General features: G+C 42.3%; 1 protein-coding gene across 1 annotated transcript in view; it reads right to left on the minus strand.

Moving 5' to 3' along the window:
* The window catches only part of Rad17 (Rad17 checkpoint clamp loader component), a 237028-nt gene that overhangs the window by 144263 nt on the left and 71598 nt on the right, over positions 1-21167 (minus strand). The window contains 1 exon segment of the mRNA XM_067098243.1: positions 13488-13674. Within this exon segment, the coding sequence (XP_066954344.1) occupies positions 13488-13674 (187 nt within the window).

The following is a 21167-nucleotide window of genomic DNA, read 5'->3' on the forward strand; positions in this document are numbered from 1 at the left end:
GGAATTCTATTCCCCATGCAGCTATCGTTGCTGAATAGGATATTTCCCCCAAAAGGATACTAGGATCCATCTAACTCCAACTGAAATGACTACATTTTCGGAAGGGTATAGTAACTTACCCAGGACTTCTGCCCCTTGATTAACATGCGGTTACAGTTCAGTTGCTGAAGCTCAGTTAGACTGCACAAGCTCCCCCAAAAGGGATACACAGTTTGCAGCACTTGATCAATTCCGTATGGAAATTGAGTACCATCAATGATGCGCTTGCCACAGAACGGCAATATATAAGGGACATGAAGCATGATTCCAAAAAGGAAAGTAAGTCGGTCAAGTTCACCCCAAAAATGATATTTTTATGATAAAATAAAGTTTTGTACATACTTACCCGGCAGATATATACTTAGCTATAGTCTCCGACGTTCCCGACAGAATTTCAAAACTCGCGGCACACGCGACAGGTAGGTCAGGTGATCAACCATACCAGCCGCTGGGTGGCGGGAATAGGAACCATTCCGTTTTCTAATCAGATTTTCTCTTCCACCTGTCTCCTGAGGGAGGCTGGGAGGGCCATCAATCGTATATATCTGCCGGGTAAGTATGTACAAAACTTTATTTTATCATAAAAATATCATTTTTGTACATGCAACTTACCCGTCAGATATATACTTAGCTGAATGGCACCCTTGGAGGAGGGCAAGAGACAGAAAATAACTAAAAAACGGGAAACAACATATGTTGTAGGATAAACAAAAACCATGGTTCTTACCTGATTGGGCAGAAGACTTCATGGATACTGTCTATGAGTCTGCTTGCCTCAAGAGCTTCAGCGAGGATGTGACCTGTGACTGACAGCCCTTCTGGATCATATCAATGGGGATGACCCACTAACATGGCAGAGCCTGTTATGGATCGTGTCAAAGGGGGCTGACCCACTTACATGACCAGAGCCTACACCTGAATCATATCAATGGGGGCTATCCCTCTTACATGACAGAGCTAGGTGTCCATAAAATTACAAGGAACATGACAACCAAAACCGACCACCTGACCAAGCCTAACCTTGTTAGTGATAAGAATTGAAAAAGGGAAGATAATTCCATCACCCTCTTTCAACCAACCATAAAAAAAAACACACACCAACAAGCCTAAAAACAACTAAATTAACTAAACTAAATAGGATTGGATTCAGCTCCCTGTCCCAGCACCGAATCTGCGGGATATGCACGCTCCTAGAGAGAAGCACTTATCATATGTTACTCTAATATCTCTCAAGTAATGAGAAGCAAACGTTGAGTTACATCTCCAATAGGTTGCCTCTAAAATAGACTGGAGAGACAACGTCTTGTGAAAAGCCAAGGAAGTAGCAATGGCTCTCACTTCATGAGCTTTAACTCTAAGGAGCTGAAAGTGCTCATCCTCACATGAGATATGAGCTTCCTTGATGACATCCTTAATAAAAAGGACAGCGCATTCTTTGAGATTGCTCGTGAAGGATTCCTGACAGAGCACCAAAGACTTTCAACCGATCCTCCCAGAGATTTCTTTTTTCTAAGTAGAATTTAAGGCTCTTACTGACAGGGCATAGAGTCCTCTCCAACTCATGTCCTGAAAGAAGAAAGACCTTTTAATTCAAAGGTTCTAGGCCAAGGTTTAGAAGGATTCTCATTCTTTGCTAAGAAAGAATGGTTTAAAGGAGCATATAGCAGAACCTCCCTTAAAAACCAACTTTGCCGTCCAAAGGCTTGTATTTCACTTATTCTCTTAGCTGAGGCAAGGGCAAAGAGAAAAAGTGACTTCCTGGTGAGGTCCCTGAAGGAGGCTTGATGAGGAGGTTCAAACTTTTTAGACATTAAGAATTTCAAAACTATGTCTAGATTCCAACTGGGAGGTTTAAGTCATGAATTTTGACGTTTCAAAAGACCTTATAAGGTCATGAAGGTCTTTATTTTCCGAGATATTCAGATCTCTGTGTCTAAAAACTGAAGATAACATGCTCCTGTATCCCTTAATTGTGGATACAGCGAGATTACAATGTTCCTCAGGAAGATAAAGAAATCAGCAATGTTTGTCACAGAGGTACTGGAAGAGGATATCTTATTGGTCCTGCACCATCTTCTAAAGACCTCCCACTTCGACTGGTAGAGGCGCAAGGGTTGAGGATCTCCTGGCTCTTGCAATAGCCTTCGCAGCTTTGTGCGAAAAACCCTTCGCTCTGACCAGACCTTCGACAGTCTGAAGGCAGTTAGACTGAGAGCGGGGAGATTCTTGTGGAATCTGTTGAAGTGGGGCTGTTTGAGAAGATCGTTCCTGAGTGGAAGCGATCTTGGAAAATCTACTATCCATTCCAGTACCTCTGTGAACCAGTCTTGAGCTGGCCAAAAGGGAGCTACCAGTGTCAGTCTGGCGCCTTTTGATGATGCAAACTTTCTTACCACTTCTCCTAGGATCTTGAATGGGGAAAGGCATATCCGTTCTAATCCTGTCCAATCTAGGAGAAGACTGTCTATTGCAACTGCTCTGGGGTCCGAGATTGGAGAGCAGTAGTTTTCAACCCTTGCATTCCAGTGGGTTGCAAAAAGGTCGATATGAGGCCTTCCCCACAGGTTCCACAGTCTTTTCGCAGACTTCTGATGGAGAGTCCACTCTGTGGGAAGGACCTGATCCTTCCTGCTGAGAAGGTCGGCCCTCACATTCCTCTCTCCCTGTACAAATCTGGTGAGAGTCTGATCCTCCTCTCCTGAGCCCATAACAGCAACGTTTTGCCGTTTCGTAAAGGGAGAAGGAGTGTGTTCCTCCCTGTTTCCTTATATAAGCCAGTGCAGTAGTGTTGTCTGAGTTCACTTGGACTACTTGTCCCTTGACCAGAACTCGAATCTGGATGAGAGCCAAATGAATGGCTGATAGCTCTTTCTTGTTGATGTGCCAGTTCACCTGGTCTCCTCCCAGGTGCCTGACACTTCTCTCGAGCCTAGTGTTGCCCCCCATCCCGACTCGAGGCGTCTGAGAACAACACTAGGCCAGGGCTCGGTAACTGAAGAGACAGTCCTTGGGATAATTTTCGAGGGTCTAACCACCAGTTGAGATCCTCTTTTATCTTGAGATGAAATTTGGAACAAAGTTGCTAAGTCCTGAGACTTCTGGTCCCAACTCTCCTTTAGGAAAAACTGAAGAGGTCTCGATGAAGTTTTCCTAAGAAACGAACTGTTCCAGCGAGGAAATGGTCCCCAGCAAACTCATCCACTCCCTCGCTGAACAATGTTTTTCCTTAGAAAAACTGTCACCTTTTCTATGCAGCGATCTATTCTCTCTTGGGATGGAAAGGCTAGAAAACCCGAGAATCCATCAGAATCCCCAGGTAAACAATGCTCTGCTGAGGAACAACCTGGGATTTCTGAGGTTTACTAATAGTCCAAGGGACTGTGTCATATTTAGGGTCCGAAAGTACTCCAGACAACTGTCCTTTGATTGAGCTCGAATCAGCCAATCGTCGAGATACATTGATATCCTCACTCCCTCTAAGTGCAAGCCAGCGAGCCACATTCCTGAGAGATGCCCGTGAACACTTGGGGGCTGTGGAAAGACCGAAGCACAGGGACCTGAACTGAAAAGGTTTTCCCCGAATCACCATGAACCTCAGGAACTTTCTTGAGGAGGGATGAATGGGAATGTGGAAGTAAGCATCCTGAAGGTCCAGGAGACCATCCAATCCCCTTGACGAAGAGCTGCAGAACTGAAGAGGTAGTCTCCATTTTGAACTTCTTCTTGATTATGAAGAAATTCAGGGAGCTCACATCCAGAACCGGTCTCCAACCCCCGAGGATTTTGGAACCAGAAAAAGACGGTTGTAAAACCCGGGGAATGAAGATCTTGCTGTTCTATTGGCTTCCTTTTCTAACATTTGTTCCACTGCTAGAAAAAGAGCCTGGTTCTTGATGGGATCCCTGTAGCTGGCCGGATAACTCCCTGGGAGTTGATGTTAAAGGAGGACTTTCCCTGAAGGGGATAAGGTAGCCTCTTCTTAAAATGGAGAGGGACCAGTCGTCCGCCCCTCTCTGTGCCCAGGCTCTCGGCGAATTGTAGCAGTCTGGCACCCACTGGAGTCTGGAGTACTTGATTTCTTCATTTGGTCCTTCTGATAGAGGGAGTCCTGAAGACCTTCCTCTCTTCTCTGGTCTTTTGCTCCTGAAGGAGGGTCCGAAGGACCACCTCGAAAGGGCTCCTGAAAGGGGGCCTTCTCCTTCTTGGCGAAAGGGGACAGCAGGTCTGACCCTCTTCGAAGATTGGGCCAAAAGGTCTTGTGAAGCCTTTTCAGATAAAGAACGAGAAATCTCCTTCACCAAGTTTTGAGGGAAAAGGTGAGGAGAAAAAGGAGCAAACAGAGAGAGGATCTCTGAAGAGGAGACACAGACTTTGGTGAGGAAAGAGCTGAATACTGACCTCTTCTTCAGAATAGCAGCTCCAAATAAGGCAGCGACTCCATCGAACCGTCCCTCACTGCTTTGTCCAAGCAAGACAAAACACTGCTGAGGTCATCCAAACACAGGAATCCGGGATCCCAAGAGTCCTGTTGGCCAAAGCCCCAAGAGACCAATCCATAAAGTTGAAGACTTCCACAACTCTAAAAAGACCCTTGAGGAAATGATCCATTTCACTCATTCCCCAAAAGCCTTGGCTGAAGAAAGGGAAAGTCTCCTGGAGGAATCCAACTAGATTAGAAAAATCTGCGCCAGCAGAGAGGGGGAGCCCTAACCCCATAGGCTCCTTGGTCTCATACCACATTCCTGATTTTCCCAAAAAGTTTCAAAGGAGGGAAAGAGAAAACAGTCTTGCTTGCATCCTTCTTAGACTGCATCCACTCAGGAAACTCCTTTAAAGGCCTTTCTTCATGGAAATCGTAGGGCGCATCTTGACAAAGAGGAAGAGGGTCTAGTTGACTTGGTGCTGTCCCACAAAGAACCAGGAGAAGGAGGGGAAGCATGACAAAGAGAATCTCCAAACTCCTGAATTAAAAGAGCTGCCAACCGTTTGTAATCCGAAACTCCAGATATCCTTAGGAGAATCCTCTTCTGAAACTTCCTCCAGGCCAGCAGGCGGAGAGGAAGGCTTAAGAAGAAGAAGGGCCTATCAGGAGAAGAGAGCCTGGAAGGAGAGAAGCACTCCTGTCCACTGGAGAGCGCCTAGACACAGACCAGGAGAATGGCGCCTGACAGAAGGACAGGCGCCTGTCAGAGAGGGGTCCTGTCCACTGATGAGGAGCCTAACCAGGAGAGGAAGGCCCGAAAAGCGAGCAGGGCGCTTGGTAGGAGAGCAGGGCGCCTGCGGAAGGAGGAGCTTGGAAGGCGACAGAGCGCCTGCCCAAAGGAGAAGTACAGAGGAGTGCAGGAGAAGTGCGCCTGGAAGGAGAAGCGCTTCTCTCCGATGAGGAGCGCCTGGAAGAAGAGGAGCGCCTGCTGGGAGACTACCAGAGAGCGCCTGGAAGGAGAGGAGCGCCTCTGCTGGAGGGCGCTAACTGGAGAAGAAGCTTGGCAGGAGAAGGGCGACGAGTTGAAGAAGAGAGCTTCCTGGAACTCTTGACAGGAAGAAAGTCATCCTTCCGACGAGAAGAGGAGTCCTTAGCAAGAGATCCAACAAAGAGCGATAACTGAGCCTGGAGGCCGATCAAAATCTTCTTGGTGGAATCCTTCACCCCTGATGGAGAGGAGGAGGGGGATCTACGAGCTCTCTTCCTGACAACAGGAGAATCCTTCGGGAAGCGCTCAGGGCTAGAGTCCAGGCGCTCTCCTCTAGGAGCCTTCCAAGATCTCTTCAAAGGACGCGACTCCTCAGCCGAACTCCAACCACGTCTCGGAGAAGAAGAAGTCAGAAGACGAGAAACACTTTTTCAGGATGCCTTTTCTATGGCGATCCAAGGCAGCCTGGGACGCAACAACAGGATCTGCCGAAGGACGCCTGATCGTTGGGGATGCTCTACATCCTCCCTGCGGCTGTCGACATTCCTCCTCCACTGGTCTGGGAGTTTGGAAGAGGTCTAGGCCTAGGAGCAATGCGGAGCCGATCAGACGCCCCTCCACTACACTGGGGACACTGCACATATCACTGTCACTCTTACCTTCCTTCTCCATAGCGCATCTGCGATTTCATCTTGATGGAAGTTCCGCTTTCATCGCAGCCATTTCAGAGGACGAATCCACAGGTTCGATGAAGGGAGAAGGGGCTGAAACCAACTGGATTAGGAGAGTCTAAGAGGTTAATTTCAAAATCATGCTCAGCAGAGCGAGACCTACTCGAGCTTCTGGAAGAAGCCTTCCTAACTCTATCCTTTTCAAGCTTCTTCAGATAAGAAGACAAAACCTTCCATTCCTGATCAGACAATTTCTCACACTCCTTGCACCTATTTCTCAAAAGAACAATCATTCCCCTACACCTCATACATACAGTGTGAGGGTCTGAAGCTTTCGGTAGTCTCACCTTACATTCTTGCCTCACACACACACACGGAACACAGGCAAAACATTAACGTCAGACATCTTAATGAACAATCCAAAAGCAAATCCAAAAAACAGTCCACAAAAGCGTATGCCAAACCAAAGATCCAATACGTCACCAAAATCAGGCAAAAAAAAAAAAGATCCTCAGCAAGCGAGAAAACGAAAATCAAAGCAGGAGGAACCAACAACAGATGTTGCCGGAACCAGCGACAGAGAAAATCTGATTAGAAAACGGGAATGGTTCCTATTCCCGCCACCCAGCGGCGGGTATGGTTGATCACCTGACCTACCTGTGCGTGTGCCGCGAGTTTTGAAATTCTGTCGGGAACGTCGGAGACTATAGCTAAGTATATATCTGACGGGTAAGTTGCATGTACAAAATGTAAAAGTACTACATCCCGTAACCAAAAAAGTGAGTAAGGAATACAGAACTTATTATGAAAACATAATAGGGGCATCAATACTCAACCCTAATGATACTGATAACCCTTGGCGAGACGCCCAAATGTGCATTTTCTCTCCCGATGGCAAGTATGTAATCAATGAGAGAAAAACTATGATCAAAGTTGTACATGCAGAATTTAGAAACAGGGCAGCAATCCCTAGTACAGAATGGCACCTGGTACCATCTTCACCAGACAAAGAGAGACCAATAACAAATGGTTTTCTTACCTGTGCCTATAGCATTAAAAGCTATAGAAATCACCCTTTACCACGTCAACGAAAAATGGATCTCTACTTTCATTTTGAATAAGACCCAAGTTGCTCACCAAGCAGCTCCAGCCTTCTGTCCCTTCACTTTAAAAATTATTAATCATGTGAAGACAGATTTTCAGAATTTTTAGTGACTAAAAACAAGAGACGATGGCAGAATTAAAACCATCTGCAACGGTCATCCCAGTTTCGGAAAATTCCACCAAGGAATGGGCAATGCTACAACTCCCTTTTGAAAGGAAAATGCTCCCTTTAGATATAGCTATGCATGCAGTTTGGGACCCCGTGAGAAAACTCTCAGAGGGGACAGCCCCGTCAGAATTTTATGCTAGGCTCCGACTCCTTAGCATTATAACCTCTACCACCTTGCTGGAAGTTGCCACCAAAAGGCTTCCAGAAAATTCCAAGATAATTTTTGCTGTTGAGGCCAAAGTCTTCTGAGAACCCGATCGGAAGCACTCTGTGGCTTCCTAGAATGGTGCATAAAAGTGCGAATGAAAGCATTGGAGGGCTCCATCAAATCACTCTCCAATGTCACTGCATTATTACATTCTAACCCTTTCTGTAAGGACCTGTTTGAGGAGTCTGTTGTGGCTCAACTCAATGAACATGCCCGCTAACAGAAATGTACAGTGTACGCTCTTATGGGGAAAGGGGAATTCAGGAAACAAAGAATTCAAAATTTCCCTTTACCCAACCCCAAAAAAGCCTCGCTTTGATAAAAAATCATATAAGCTTTCAGTCACCCCCAAGTTTTCCTCAAAAAATAGGTAGGTGGTCAGAAGGGACAATTCCCTAAAAAGGGACAACTACAACAGCAGCAATGACACCCTTTTTCACAAGGTCCAAAAACCATCTCATAGGGAGAAAAATGAAAAGCAACACCTGGAATATCTATCAAAGGCGAAGGCAGAGGAAGAGGCAGATACCAATAATAATTGTATGGTTGGGGGTTGGCTTTGGCTTCAATGACATCACAGACAATGGAAGTTTTTCCTTGTGGGGGGGGGGACAGCATTATTTATATGTGCAGAAAGGCCCTGTTAATGGGGCCCATAGAGAAACATGCATATATTCGCCACCAAGTATGTCTCTTCAGTGTCCTCAAAAAAGATTCCTCCGAAAGAACAGTGATCCTCAATCAACACTGAACAAGCACATTGTTGGCCAGAAGTTTCGGATAACTACCATTGCCCAAGTGCGTTGAGTCATTCCAAAAGGGACTTGGACAGTTTCTATAGATCTGTAAGATGCATACTGGCACGCCGTTCCCTTCTGCCCCTTCCTAAGGTTCCGGATAGGGAAAGATACATACAGATTCAAAAGTCATGCCCTTTGGGCTAAACATTGCCTAAAGAATGTTTTACAAAATTAGTGATGGTATTCGTTCGAGAAATCAAACAAAAAGGAATACAACTAATAGCCTACCTAGAGAAATGGTTGATCAGGGGGTCCACAAGAAAAGAGTGCTTGAAAAACCTAAGAGCAATGGTCAACAGACTACAGTCAAAAGGTTTTATAATAAATTGGAAAAAATCCCACCTCAAGCCCAGCAGACACTTTCAGTGGTTGGGACTGTGTTGGGATACTCTTCATGGCCTGTTGTCTCTCCCCATCATACTCAAAACAGAATAAGGCAAGTCCTTATTCTGTTTTGAGTATGAGTTTCCGGATGGCAATTAGTACGTATAATGGGCCTGCTGCAGTTCGCATCAGTAATAGATCCAATACTTAGATTGCAACTAAAAATGTAAAAAAAAAAAAAAAAGATGTGAGACCGACCTCATCAAAAGATTTAAAAAGTTGGGAGATACTTTCTTGGATCCGGGAAGGAACCTTGGATCCGTGACTCCTCCATCTGGAAGGAACCTCTGACAGGTGAAACACGCCACAGGAGGTGACTCCTCCATCTGTATGAGTTGTGGATTTTCAATCAAAAACTCAAACATCCTTCGGGGATGGCGCAAGCAAGGAAGTGGCATCCGTCTGCAATTCACATAAAAGGTGTCTCACTGTAATACCAGACTCTATATCCAAGAAAATGACAGCCTCAACAGAGTGGATGTTGGGCAATCACTCTTTTCAAACAATAGCCAACATGCTTCCACAACCAGAAGTGGACCTGTTTGCCACATACAAGAATCACAGACTCCTAATACATGTGTCTCCGAACATGGACAGTCAAGCAACAGCAAGAGATGCCTTCTTAAAGACTGGAACAAGGGGAGGATGATATCTTTTTCCTCCATTGTCCCAGATTTCGAAGGTTTTTGAGCAAAATTCTAACCTTCAAAGGAGCAGCTTACTTAATAGCCCCAAATTGGCCAAACATGCATTAATTCCTATTACTTCAACATCGAACGAAAAGATCAATTCCACTATTGTCTGCTGTTCTATCCCATACAGTGGGAGGGAAAGATGTTTACGCATCCTCCTTTCTGAGGCGAGACCTTCACATAAGGATTTTTTAAACATCTATCGTGAAAATTACTCACCCAACACTGATAGGTACCTGGTGCAAAAACAGACATCATCTATACAGCAATACAAGTCAGTATGGAAGATATGGTTAGATTGTATCCATACTGACAGCCCAGTTGAGATTTCTAAAGAAACACTTTATTTTTCTTATATACCCTTTTGAAGACAAATGCCTTGCAGTTACAACAGTCATGGCATACAAGGCTGCATTAACTGAACCCTTGCTTTATGGCTTCAGGATTGACTCCAGTATAGAAATTGTCACTTCCCTTTTGCAGTTTTTTGCTCTACAAAGGCTCGCTCCCAAAAGGCATCCAATTACTTGGTCCCTGAACAAGGTACTTAGACTTCTATCAACCCCTCAATTCAGCGGACCCAACACAACCACAAAGCACATGCTACAAAAGGCGATCTTCTTGACTGCATTAGCATCAGGAGCTTGTATTAGTGAACTGGGCACTCTCAGATGGGGACACTGCATCACACAAACAGCTGACCCTCAATTATTATTGTACCCTGGCCCATCATTCCTGGCCAAGAATGAGGATCCTTTAAAAAGGAAATCTATTCTTAAAAGAAAACTCAAATTAGCAGACAAGAGATTATGCCTGGTTCAAGCACTTCAGGTTAACCTAGAAGTCACAGCAAACATCCCAGAGGGTCTTATTTTCCTACACCCTACCACAAACTAACCACTCTCCCTACAAGGGCTGAGAATGATTGTAGTGTCTCTCATTAAAAAGGCAAATCCACACTCCTTTCCTAGGTCACATGATATTAGGAAAGTAAGTATGTCGTTGGCCTTCTTCAGAAATGTCTCTTTCGAAGAAGTCTCCGAATGTACAGTGTGGTCATCAGTTAAATTATTGCCACGTGCTTGAACAAATTTGACTACACTGTGTATCAGTAGGTGGCATGGTCAGTCCTAACCCCTAGGTGCTACAGCAGAAAACCAAAGGTCTTATTGACGGTGAGTATGCTAACTATCACTGGGAGAAGGGCAACAATACAGCAACCAAATCCAGCATGCTTGGGTAAGCCACTGTACAACTATGTCCTAAAACTTGAGTTCATGCGTACTTTCTTGCTCCTTGGTGCCAAAACCTGAAGAGTGTTTGGAATAAAGAATGGGACTTGAAATTTGAGGCTTGACCTTGGACCAAAAATGTTTTTATCCTTTGGGGTGTTGGGATTAAAATTTGAGTTTAAGTGTTTTTTGTCTCCTGTCAATTTCTTTATAAAGCTCCTTGAGGACGAAACAAGCGACTAGACTATCAAAAAACAGGTTTTGACATAGGAAAAACCTATTTTTGGTAGTCGCTGTTGAGTTCTCAAACCCCTCCCACTTTCCTGACGAAAAGGCATGGGATTTGGGCAAGGGATCATCCTGCATTGACCAACAGAGAGTAATGGCTCCTGGGTCTTTAACGGCCTGGTTGTAAACAAGAGGGTGGACACGCATGCGCAATAGTCACTCCTCTTTCTTGCAGGTTGTTTGACGTTGGAAGAACTGGGTTCAGCTTCGCTGAAAATAAGGGAAAGTGCCTTCTTATCTTTGAGTCCATTTTATACTCCATCATGTGTTACAAGACCAACTAGAAGAGAATTCTCTGATATTAGTTTGGTCACCATGGGGCTCTGGTAGACCACGGAAGGTAACTCCTTGAGGACTAAACAGCGACTACCAAAAATAGTTTTTCCTACGTCAAAACCTGTTTTTTTAATCACAAATGTATTTGTATGTAATCACGAAAATACTAACATGACGTAACAAACCTAGCATGCTGTTTGGAGGAATGTGTCCTATCTTTCTAAACTACCCACGTATTTTAGATACGCTCTATATAGTAGTACTATCCTAAAATATGTACTGTACAATAAACATCATTTCAAAATCATCTTACAACACAGCTAAATATCAATAAAATGTACGTAAATTATGCGCAGTACAGTGGACTATGCGTCAAAGTTACGTTTGGCAAAAGAAAACTTGCATGTCTGAAATATAGGATGCTTAAGAGTACCAGATGTAGGCGGGTACTTACTGTTGTAAGATGACTTTGAAATGATACTGGAGTATTTTGGGATGATAGTTTGAGGTATATTTTTGTTTGAACCGTTAAGTTGGTTGATGAACTATTAAAACAGGCAGTTATAAGCATTTTAGGGGTGTATATATGTATGTAAGAGTAACAGTTGTAGAAGGGTAATGTATTGGTTTAGGGTGTATTTTTGTTTGAAATATTATATTGTTGTAGTATGATAATTTAAGGTATATTTTTGTCTGAACTATTAAATTAGGCAGTGAACCGTTAAAATAGGGCATTTTAAGCTTTTTAGTTTAAGGGGTGCAGGGTATTGGCAGTTATAAGCAGCTATAAGCGTTGTTAAGATGGGATTTTACATTTCCATGGTGGGTTCTGGAACCTATCCCCGTGAAAAAGTGGGAGTCTACCGTAAAATGGCAAACAAAATATCAAAAGAAACAGGCACTCAAAACAAAATTAAAAAGCATTGTTATTTTCTTCTCGAAGATTTCTGAAGCTCTGGAAAAGTTTAAAAGATGTATCTCAATGTACATTGATAACTACCACATCTGAATGGCAACTGTCAGTAGCTGATGATCAAATAAAAATGTTTAATTTGCTTTATATATGAGACTAAGCAGTCATCATGTGCAGATGAGCCCAGCAGTGATAAAATTCTAAAAGTTTCCTTATGTTTGGAAAACATGTCCATTATTTCATGACAAAAATTTCTATAGGTCTTAGTGATTTCTTGAAACATGCTCTTGGTCATCCAAATGCAATGATACAAATAAAGAAAATAAAATTTTGTAATACTTCTAAGACTGATGAATTTTCTATGCTAACAGTAAATGAAAAATTCTTGAAATTAGCTGTTTGAACTTCTGCTGGACAGGAAAGAAATTACACACCATTCCATATGAGATGGATACAAACAATCAGAATCTGACAATGCTTCAGTAAGGATGCTAGCCAAGGTTAAATTCAAAACTTTCTCTTGAAAGCACTCCTTATTTTCTGTGCTTGTCCCATCCTCAGTTATTTCATCAAAGGGAAAGTTTATTTCATAACAGTTTCAGCTGAAAAATGTTCAGGAATACCAATAAAATCACAATCATGGTGTTAAAATGGGTACTGTTTTTTCATATGATTTAAAGGGATGCCATCTCATTTTGTTGTAAAGCAGTGTCTATTTCCTCTCTCCCAAATGAGGTGCATACTCATTTCCATCCTCTCTGGGTACCATTTCCATTTCTTGCAAATGTAAATTTGTTTTAAGCTTAATCTGGCATCCTTCAGCTATATATCTTGTTTTGGCTTAAACAATATCTTTCTCACAGTTGGTGAAGGCTATTGCATCAACTCGAAAAAACTTCCGAAAAAGAACTTATCTTTTCTTAATTTATTGTAAACCTCGATAAAAACTATTTATTACATTACAGCACTTTGTTTATTGTGATTCCTTGCACCTAGTTTCCACCTCAGCTACTAAAGTGACTGCGTGCTACGTTTAAAGAGGCAGATGCCAGCAAGTTTTATAACATTCAAATCAGAAAGCCAAAAAGTGGCATCATTTAGGACCGCTCCTGTTTCAAGTGCCAGTTAAACGGAATTTTACTGTAGACTTACAATAACTTAAAATATGGACAATACAAGAAAAAATGACCAATGCTATATAATTCTGTATCTTTACTATGAAAATGGCTATATACTGAATCCTAGATGTCAAAGCACTGTAAAGCTATGCACCAGTAACATAAAAATACTTAAAACTTACCGCAGCAATGCATGAAAACATGAAGGATCTCTCAAAAATACATTGGGAAAGTCTTCCACCAATATAAGGTTCCCAGCTCTTGAAGTCTTACAAACATTGTTATATTTACTAGTTCTAATAAAAAACTCCCTAAATTGATCACTCTGGCTAACTGGTGCCACTGTATCCCCAGGTATCCAAGTTTCTTCTGTGAATGAAGAATGATAGAAAAGTTAGAGTTTAAAGAATGTGCTCTATTTCTGAACATAAATTTCAGAAGCATTAAATAACACATTTACTATAGGTAAATCATTAATCAGCTGAACTTAATACGGTCTTAGGTTATCTATTTTTAACAGACCAACCTACACAGACCAATATTCCCCCGGTATACAAAAATTTTTAATAATTTTCAGGTTTCTTAAGCGCAAATCTCTTATAGATGTCACTTTCTGAGCAATGGTTAGCCATATTATGGAGTTTATTCTTCAAAGTAGATTAATTTTCTCTCAGTTGATCTTATGTTGCCAGAGAAATCATCATCAAATTTCCTTCCTACAAGTTGGTATGTTGAAGCTATAAAACACTATCAGTGGGTTGGAAGAAAACCCTAATCATAAATTAAAGATTACTATTTACAAAACAAAAGTTAACATTTTATACATGAACAACTTATTCTACTTTTGCAGTTACTATTTAGCATTCCTACCAATAGGAGAGCTTAAAACAAAAAAAGGTGGTAATAAGATATGCTCCTAGACATGAGGATTGACTGTACAGTACTTGATTGTGACACTTCAGGTAAAGGAGAATGAGGTTGCCTTGTATTGCAACTACTTGTACATCAACCTTAGGCAAGGTATATAACCTGCAAGCCATCCTTGCTAATGCAAAACTCCCACTCAGAAAAGGCAAAGTTTGGTTGTTTTAGGTAAGGAGAAGATTCCAAATCTGTTCCATTAGAAGCTAAAGAGATCTAACAATTTAGCAGTCTTGATTCACCACGCCACCAAAGGAGATGCTTTTCCCTATGGACTGGGAGGTATAACACATACCTGCCCTCTGGGCAATGACTCACTCCCCTTGCCTAAATTATATTATAGCAGTGATTCAGAGAAGGGTTTTTACGTAGGAGGATGCTTTTAATAGAAACTAGGGGAGAAGATGCAACCAAGGCAACTGATCCTTAGCTTAGAGATAGCAGTTGGAATGAAGATGACAAGAGGTGATATAAATTCTTTATCACTTGGTTATTAAGATTAAATGGAAAGATTTTACCGACTATAACTCCAGTGGCAAAAGGTGGCGAGGAAGAAAAATACAAGATAAGGAATAATGACGTCTGATGACATATGAATATGAATACTTAATTGGGAGAAGAAGAATGTTTCTCCTTTATGAATAACTCAGTCTTCCTAGCAAATTAATAAATACACAGGTAAAAGAAAAAAGAATGTTTATATATCAATACACATTTGACATGTAAACAGAAAGGAAAGGTCATTATAGTTCAAATCAACAGTGTAAAAATTGTCAAATAAAAAGCACAAGATGGGAGACAAATTGTTTGGGTTCCACTGAATACTGACTAATATTTCACATAAAATTCCTGACATTCAGGTCACTTTGAAATGCTGCTTTTTCTTTGACAGTATCTGATCAACTTCTTTAAAATTATCATCAGAATAAGTTGTGCCAGAACTTTTTTCCTCAATTTATTTTTTGGAAACAAAATCTACTTATAGCAACTGTTTCACATTACTGCTGTCATTCAATATTTCCAAGAAAATACAGAACAAAATGATATAAAAGCTATGCTTGTCTCATCTTTTAATTTTACTGGAACATCTAAACGACCATTCCAATGCCACCAAGATAATTACTATTTCTCTGGTTCCTCTCCCATCCAGTTCTTTCATTTAACAGTATCTAGTGACAATGTAATTTGACTTCTCATTTCTATCAATATTTTGGATGTTTAAGGTTCAGTATTTCAAAACTTATCTTAACCCCTTCTGGCCTGGTGACATATACATGTATGTATGTTTACTTATAGCTTTAGGGTGGATTCTGGGTCACATAAGGGATTTTGACAAAGGAAAAATCTATTTCTGGAGGAAGACCTGTGTCACCCGGTGAAATTACCATCTAGCACATATTTCTAGGTAAATTTATTGCTAAACATACCAGAGAAAAGCTAAATGCAATGCTGGGGTTACTACCCCCAGTGCGAGCTCCATAAAATGGAGTTGTATATAGGAAAGGGTGAGTGTTGTCACTACCACAGGCCTCTGCCCTGTAGAGATATCCAATCTCAAAATCCCCAAAAGCGATGTGCCGTTACAAAGCCCGCACCAGCTCCCCGAATACCAACAACTCAGCCGCCATATTGGCATTCCAGGTTAGCACCCCCCCAAGCTTGGTATTTTACCCAGGGGGGAAAAGGAGGAATAGCAGTGGGTCACCAGGTGACACAGGTCTTCCCCCAGAAATAGATTTTTCCTTTGTCAAAATCCCTTTTCTGGGCTTTGACCTGTGTCACCCAGTGAAATCATAGCAGAGAATTAAACATATCAGCTTGGTGAAGCTCTTGAAAACTACTGCAATGGAGAGAAATAAAACTATGATTAAAACTGAGTTTTAATTACCCAAGCAGAAAAAACCTCTATTATAAAACATGGAACAACAAGTCAGGGGAACCATGCCCCAAAGCAAACATATTATACAGTAATTTAGAACATGACTATAAATGACTTAATCACTAACAAAAAGGGACAACAGACAATATGTAACATGGTCAGGAGTCAGGAAGACGGCAAGGGGAGTAAACAAGGCAGGTAGGCGAGAGGGAGAGTGACAGAATAGTTAGGAATGCGAAGTGTGATCACCAGAGGAAGGGACAATGCTTCCTGCCGCCACAGTGGAAAATTTTAGGGCCTCTAGAGATTTGAGGTAGTGGCGTTTGAACACTGAAGGTGATTTCCAACCCGTATATTTTTTGAGATCGTCAAAATTCAAATGATGGAAATAATTAGTGGAGGTGGCCACTGCCCTGATATCATGAACCTTTGGAACTGAATCTGGGTTAGCTTGTTTAATAAAATACAAGATTTGTTGTCTGATGGCCTTCAAAGAAATAGTTCCTCCACCTTCCCTAACAAAAAGAGGGCCTGATGTTGTATTAGAGGTTCTGTCTAAATAAGCCTTTAAAGCAGTGACTGGACATAATGACAGGTCTTGTGGAAGGGGGATAACCTTCCAAGGGGACCATCTATCTTGTGGATTTTCATTCTTAGCAAGAAACTTGAGATCTGGGGCTAACAAAACTTCTCCTGACGGGAGGAAATCGACATGGTTCGGTTCTCTAGAGAGAGCGGACAGCTCAGAAATTCTAGCACCTGAAGCTAAGCTGATTAAGAATAAGGTCTTCCTTAACAGACTTGAGAATGAACACTTTTGATTATCAGTATCTGATGCTAATTTAAGAACGTCATTTAAGAACCAGGAAACCGTGTGTGGGCGGGTTGCTGGTCTCAAACGAGCGCATGCTCTAGGAATTGATGAAAAATATGAGTCTGTTAAGTTAATATTAAAGCCCTGTAAAAATATCTTTTTTAAAGCTGATTTGGCTGTAGCAATAGTACTAGAGGCTAGACCTTTTTCAAATAATGACCTGAAGAACGAAATTGCAAGGTTTGTGGTCATTTCTTTAGCTTCAGATTCTTTCAGGAATAATGCTAATTTCTTGACTGCTGAGTCGTATTGTCTGAGGGTAGATTCCCTTTTGTCTGATTCTAAGAACAGTGTATTAACAGGGTCAATGTTAGCATCTTTCTGAGCTGCGAATTTCATGAAATCCATAAAGCTAGGGCATTTTGAATTCTTGAGGAAGCTGACACAGTCGGAGTTTGTACTATTTGTGTCAATTTTGGCCTGGGGATTTGTATGCACCGGAGTTTCAGCTCCAGAAGAAGAGGAAACCAGTTGCTCTTGGCCAGTTGGGTGCTACCAGGCCACATGACCTTTGAATGTCCTGAGCTTGTGTAACACTTTCATCAACAAGTTCACTGGAGGAAACAGGTAGATCCTCTGCCACATGTTCCAATCTACTGACATCGCATCTGTGGAGTGAGCCAGAGGGTCCAGGTTGGGGGCCACATAACATGGAAGTTTGTGGTTGCTTTCTGTGGCAAACAGATCTACCTGGAGACCTGGGACCTGACTGCAAATCCATTCGAATGATGTTTTGTCCAGGGACCATTCCGACTCCAGCGGAGTTGTTCTGGACAGACAATCTGCAATGACATTCCGGACTCCTGCCAGATGGGTAGCTGACAAATGCCACCGGTGCTTGTTTGCTAGGGAGAATATTGCTATCATTACTTGGTTGATCCGGCTCGACTTGGAGCCTCCTCTGTTTATGCAATGCACCACTACTGCACTGTCCAAAACCAGCCTGATATGGATTAGTCTGGTTGGACGCAGTTTCTTTAGGGTTAGAAAGACTGCCATTGCTTCGAGAATGTTGATATGGAACTGACGGAACATAGTGGACCACGTTCCCTGCACTTTTTTGTGTTGAGAATATCCTCCCCACCCGCTCAGAGAAGCATCCGTGTGAATTACCAATGCCGGAGGGGGAAACTGGAGCGGTACTGATTTTGACAAGCACTTGACTGTTGTCCAGGGCCGGAGTCTCTTTCTCAACACTGGCAGAATTAGAACACCTTGTCTCTGAATCTGTTGTTGGCACGCCTCCGCCACACTCTGTTTATGTCTTTCAGTTTGGCTTTCAGGAGCAGATCCGTTACCGAAGCAAACTGAAGGGAACCTAAAACCCTTTCTTGGGTACAGCGGGAAGCTTTCCTGTTCTTGAGGAATTGCCTGGTTGCTTTGGCTATTTCTCTCCGTTTGACTGGCGGAAGAGACAGTTTGTGTGAGTCCAGGTCCCACTGGATTCCCAACCACTGAAAGCGGATCTCCGGAACTAGGCAGGATTTCTCTCTGTTTATTTGGAAGCCTAGAGATTCCAGAAAACCGATTACTATGGCTGTTGCTTTCCGACATTCGCTGGCGTTGGATGCCCAGATTATCCAATCGTCCAGGTATGCGGCCAGCATGATCCCCTGTGACCGTAGTTGTTGGACTACTGTATCTGCCAGTTTGGTGAAAATTCTGGGGGCTATGTTGAGCCCGAATGGCATGACCCTGAACGAGTAACGGTAAGTTTACTTGTGAACGGAGGTTCTGGAGTGGCAGGCGAGACCTTCCGGACTCGCCACTGGTAGCTAACACAACCCCCCCCCGAAACCCCCCCAAGAGGCGGCATGAGCCCCAAACCATGCCCCCTGGGCGGAGCTATCGGAGACGAGCGGGTTGACTCGGCAATAGTAGTCACATTTTTGAAGTTGTAATAGAACAAAAATAACGCAGAAGTGGTTGAGCTTACCTTAGGCTGTTCAAGATATGAAGGAATTAGTGTGAAGGTGCAAATTTGTTGATCAAAAAGGTCTTTTTACTAGTAAGGTCAATCTTCTTGTGCTGTTTCGGTTGATATATACATTGAAAATTCTGCAGTTAGTTTGTTTTCTGTGGAAAAGTAGTGATTGTATGTATATATTCTTGTATATATAACCTCCTGGTACATGGTCTTCTCGGCTCACGGGGGTAGGGTTGGAGGGTGACCCAGACTTTGAGTCCGGAAGGTCTCGCCTCCCACTCCAGAACCTCCGTTCACAAGTAAACTTACCGTTCTGGAGAGGGAGGCTTCAACCTTCCGGACTCGTCACTGGTAGCTAGACAGATGCTTCAGGGGGCTTGAAGATGAAGTCCAGCAACTACTGCATCAAAAGCCCCCTGCAAGCCGAGGAGAGCATAGTACGAGCTGAAGACTCATAGTACGAGCTGAAGACTGAGTCGCTTCTCCAATTCATTCTGGACATAATTTCTTGCATAGATATACCCTGATATAGCAGTCTTGATGAAGCTTGACCCCTTATTGAGTGGAAATTAGTAGACTGTTTCGTTGCATTTGGGTCGGCTCTGAAAATGCACTCCCTAAAAAGTTGTCTCATCTTTTGTAAAGTCATAATCTTGAAGTGTTCATCTAGCCATATGTGGTCTTTCCTGTCTATGTTTCTTTCCATACAGACTTTGTTTGTGTATACCAGATAAAAGTTCAATTGTCTGACTGGACATATTTTTGGTCTGTTAGGAAGCTTCCTAAAGCTGATCTATATTGGCGTATAGTTGTTCTTTTGGTTTTTGGCCATGAAGGAAGGGTGGTTCCGTAAGACAATGTGTTCTGGGGTGAAGGTGCTCCTGGAAATGCAGAGATTGTTAAATTGATTTGCTCTTAGAGGGCAAGCTAAGGCTACTAAAAATAAGGTTTTCTGTGTCAGTAGTAGGATAGAGTCATCTCTTGTAGTGTTGAGGAAGGAGATTACTTTGTCTAGGTCCCAGCCAGGGAACTGGTGAGTGTTGCTAGGCTTCCTTCTATTAACCCCCGATATCATTGCTTTGACATATTTGTCTTCTGCAAGACAGTAACCTGGGAAATATCCTGACAAGATAGGACCTAAAGCTGCTCTGTAGCTCTTCAGGGTGTTGTAAGACAGTCCCTTGTCTATAAGGTGATTGAAAAATAAAATAATTGCTAACAGGGGAAATTTGTTGTCCCTTCCATACTTTTGTGAATGAAACTTTTAAAAAATATTATATAGGTTTTCATACTTGTGCATGGAGCTGTCCTCAAGCTGATAGTAATTTTGGAGCAAACCTCAGGAGGAAAGACATTTGGGAGCTGGTCCTTTAAATTTTGAAGGCGATCAAAGTTGATTGGAGCTTTGCTGAAGGTGAGATACAATCCTGAGAACTATCTGGTAGTCTTGATCTTCACAGTATATCGTTTGTGCTCTTCGAGACTGACCCCACTAATGGGATCCAGAGATGTACAGAAAAGCATGTTATTATTGCAACTTATAGATTTTAAACTTTGTAAGAATCCTGGTGGAAAGCCGTAGAGAGGTGTTGATCCCTTCCAGCTAATGAAGTGCATTATTGATGATGGCTTCTTGGTTGGGAAGAGATGAACAAAACTTTTGCACTTTGTGTTGAAGCCATTTGAAAATAGATCTATTCTGAAATTGAAGTCTGAACATATTAAGGTGAATAAACTGTCACTGAGGCAAGTTTCTGTGTGAATGGATCCCAGGTCTCTGGAAAGTGAGTCTGCAATGGTGTTACTTACTCCCTGATCCATATGGAATTTATCTGTATGTTGTAAACCTTTATAATGCCTAGTATTTTCCTTAAGAGTTCATGAGCTAACTTGTTTCTGATACTACCCTGCTTCCTTAGCCAACTATTAGTAACCTTTGAATCAACATGTATTAAAACTACTTTATTGTATAACCTTGTACTGAAGTGTTCCATAGAATGAAAGCAAGCTAATAACTCTTTTACATTAATATGAAGGGAGGATTCTTCATATGTCCAAGTTCCATTTATTGAGTATATTTTACCTGCTATTACTAATGCGCCTCCTCAACCCTGGCTTTCCATACAGACTTTGTTGTTCTAATGTACTTGATCACCGTGTACATTATCTTTGAAAAAATATAAGGCGCTGTCTTTAGTCCGAAGGGTACCACAGTCCATTTGAACTTCCTTTTACCTAGTTTAAAGGTTAGAAATTTCTGG

Source organism: Macrobrachium rosenbergii, chromosome 54 (assembly GCF_040412425.1).
Source record: "Macrobrachium rosenbergii isolate ZJJX-2024 chromosome 54, ASM4041242v1, whole genome shotgun sequence".
Classification (NCBI taxonomy): Eukaryota; Metazoa; Arthropoda; class Malacostraca; order Decapoda; family Palaemonidae; genus Macrobrachium; species Macrobrachium rosenbergii.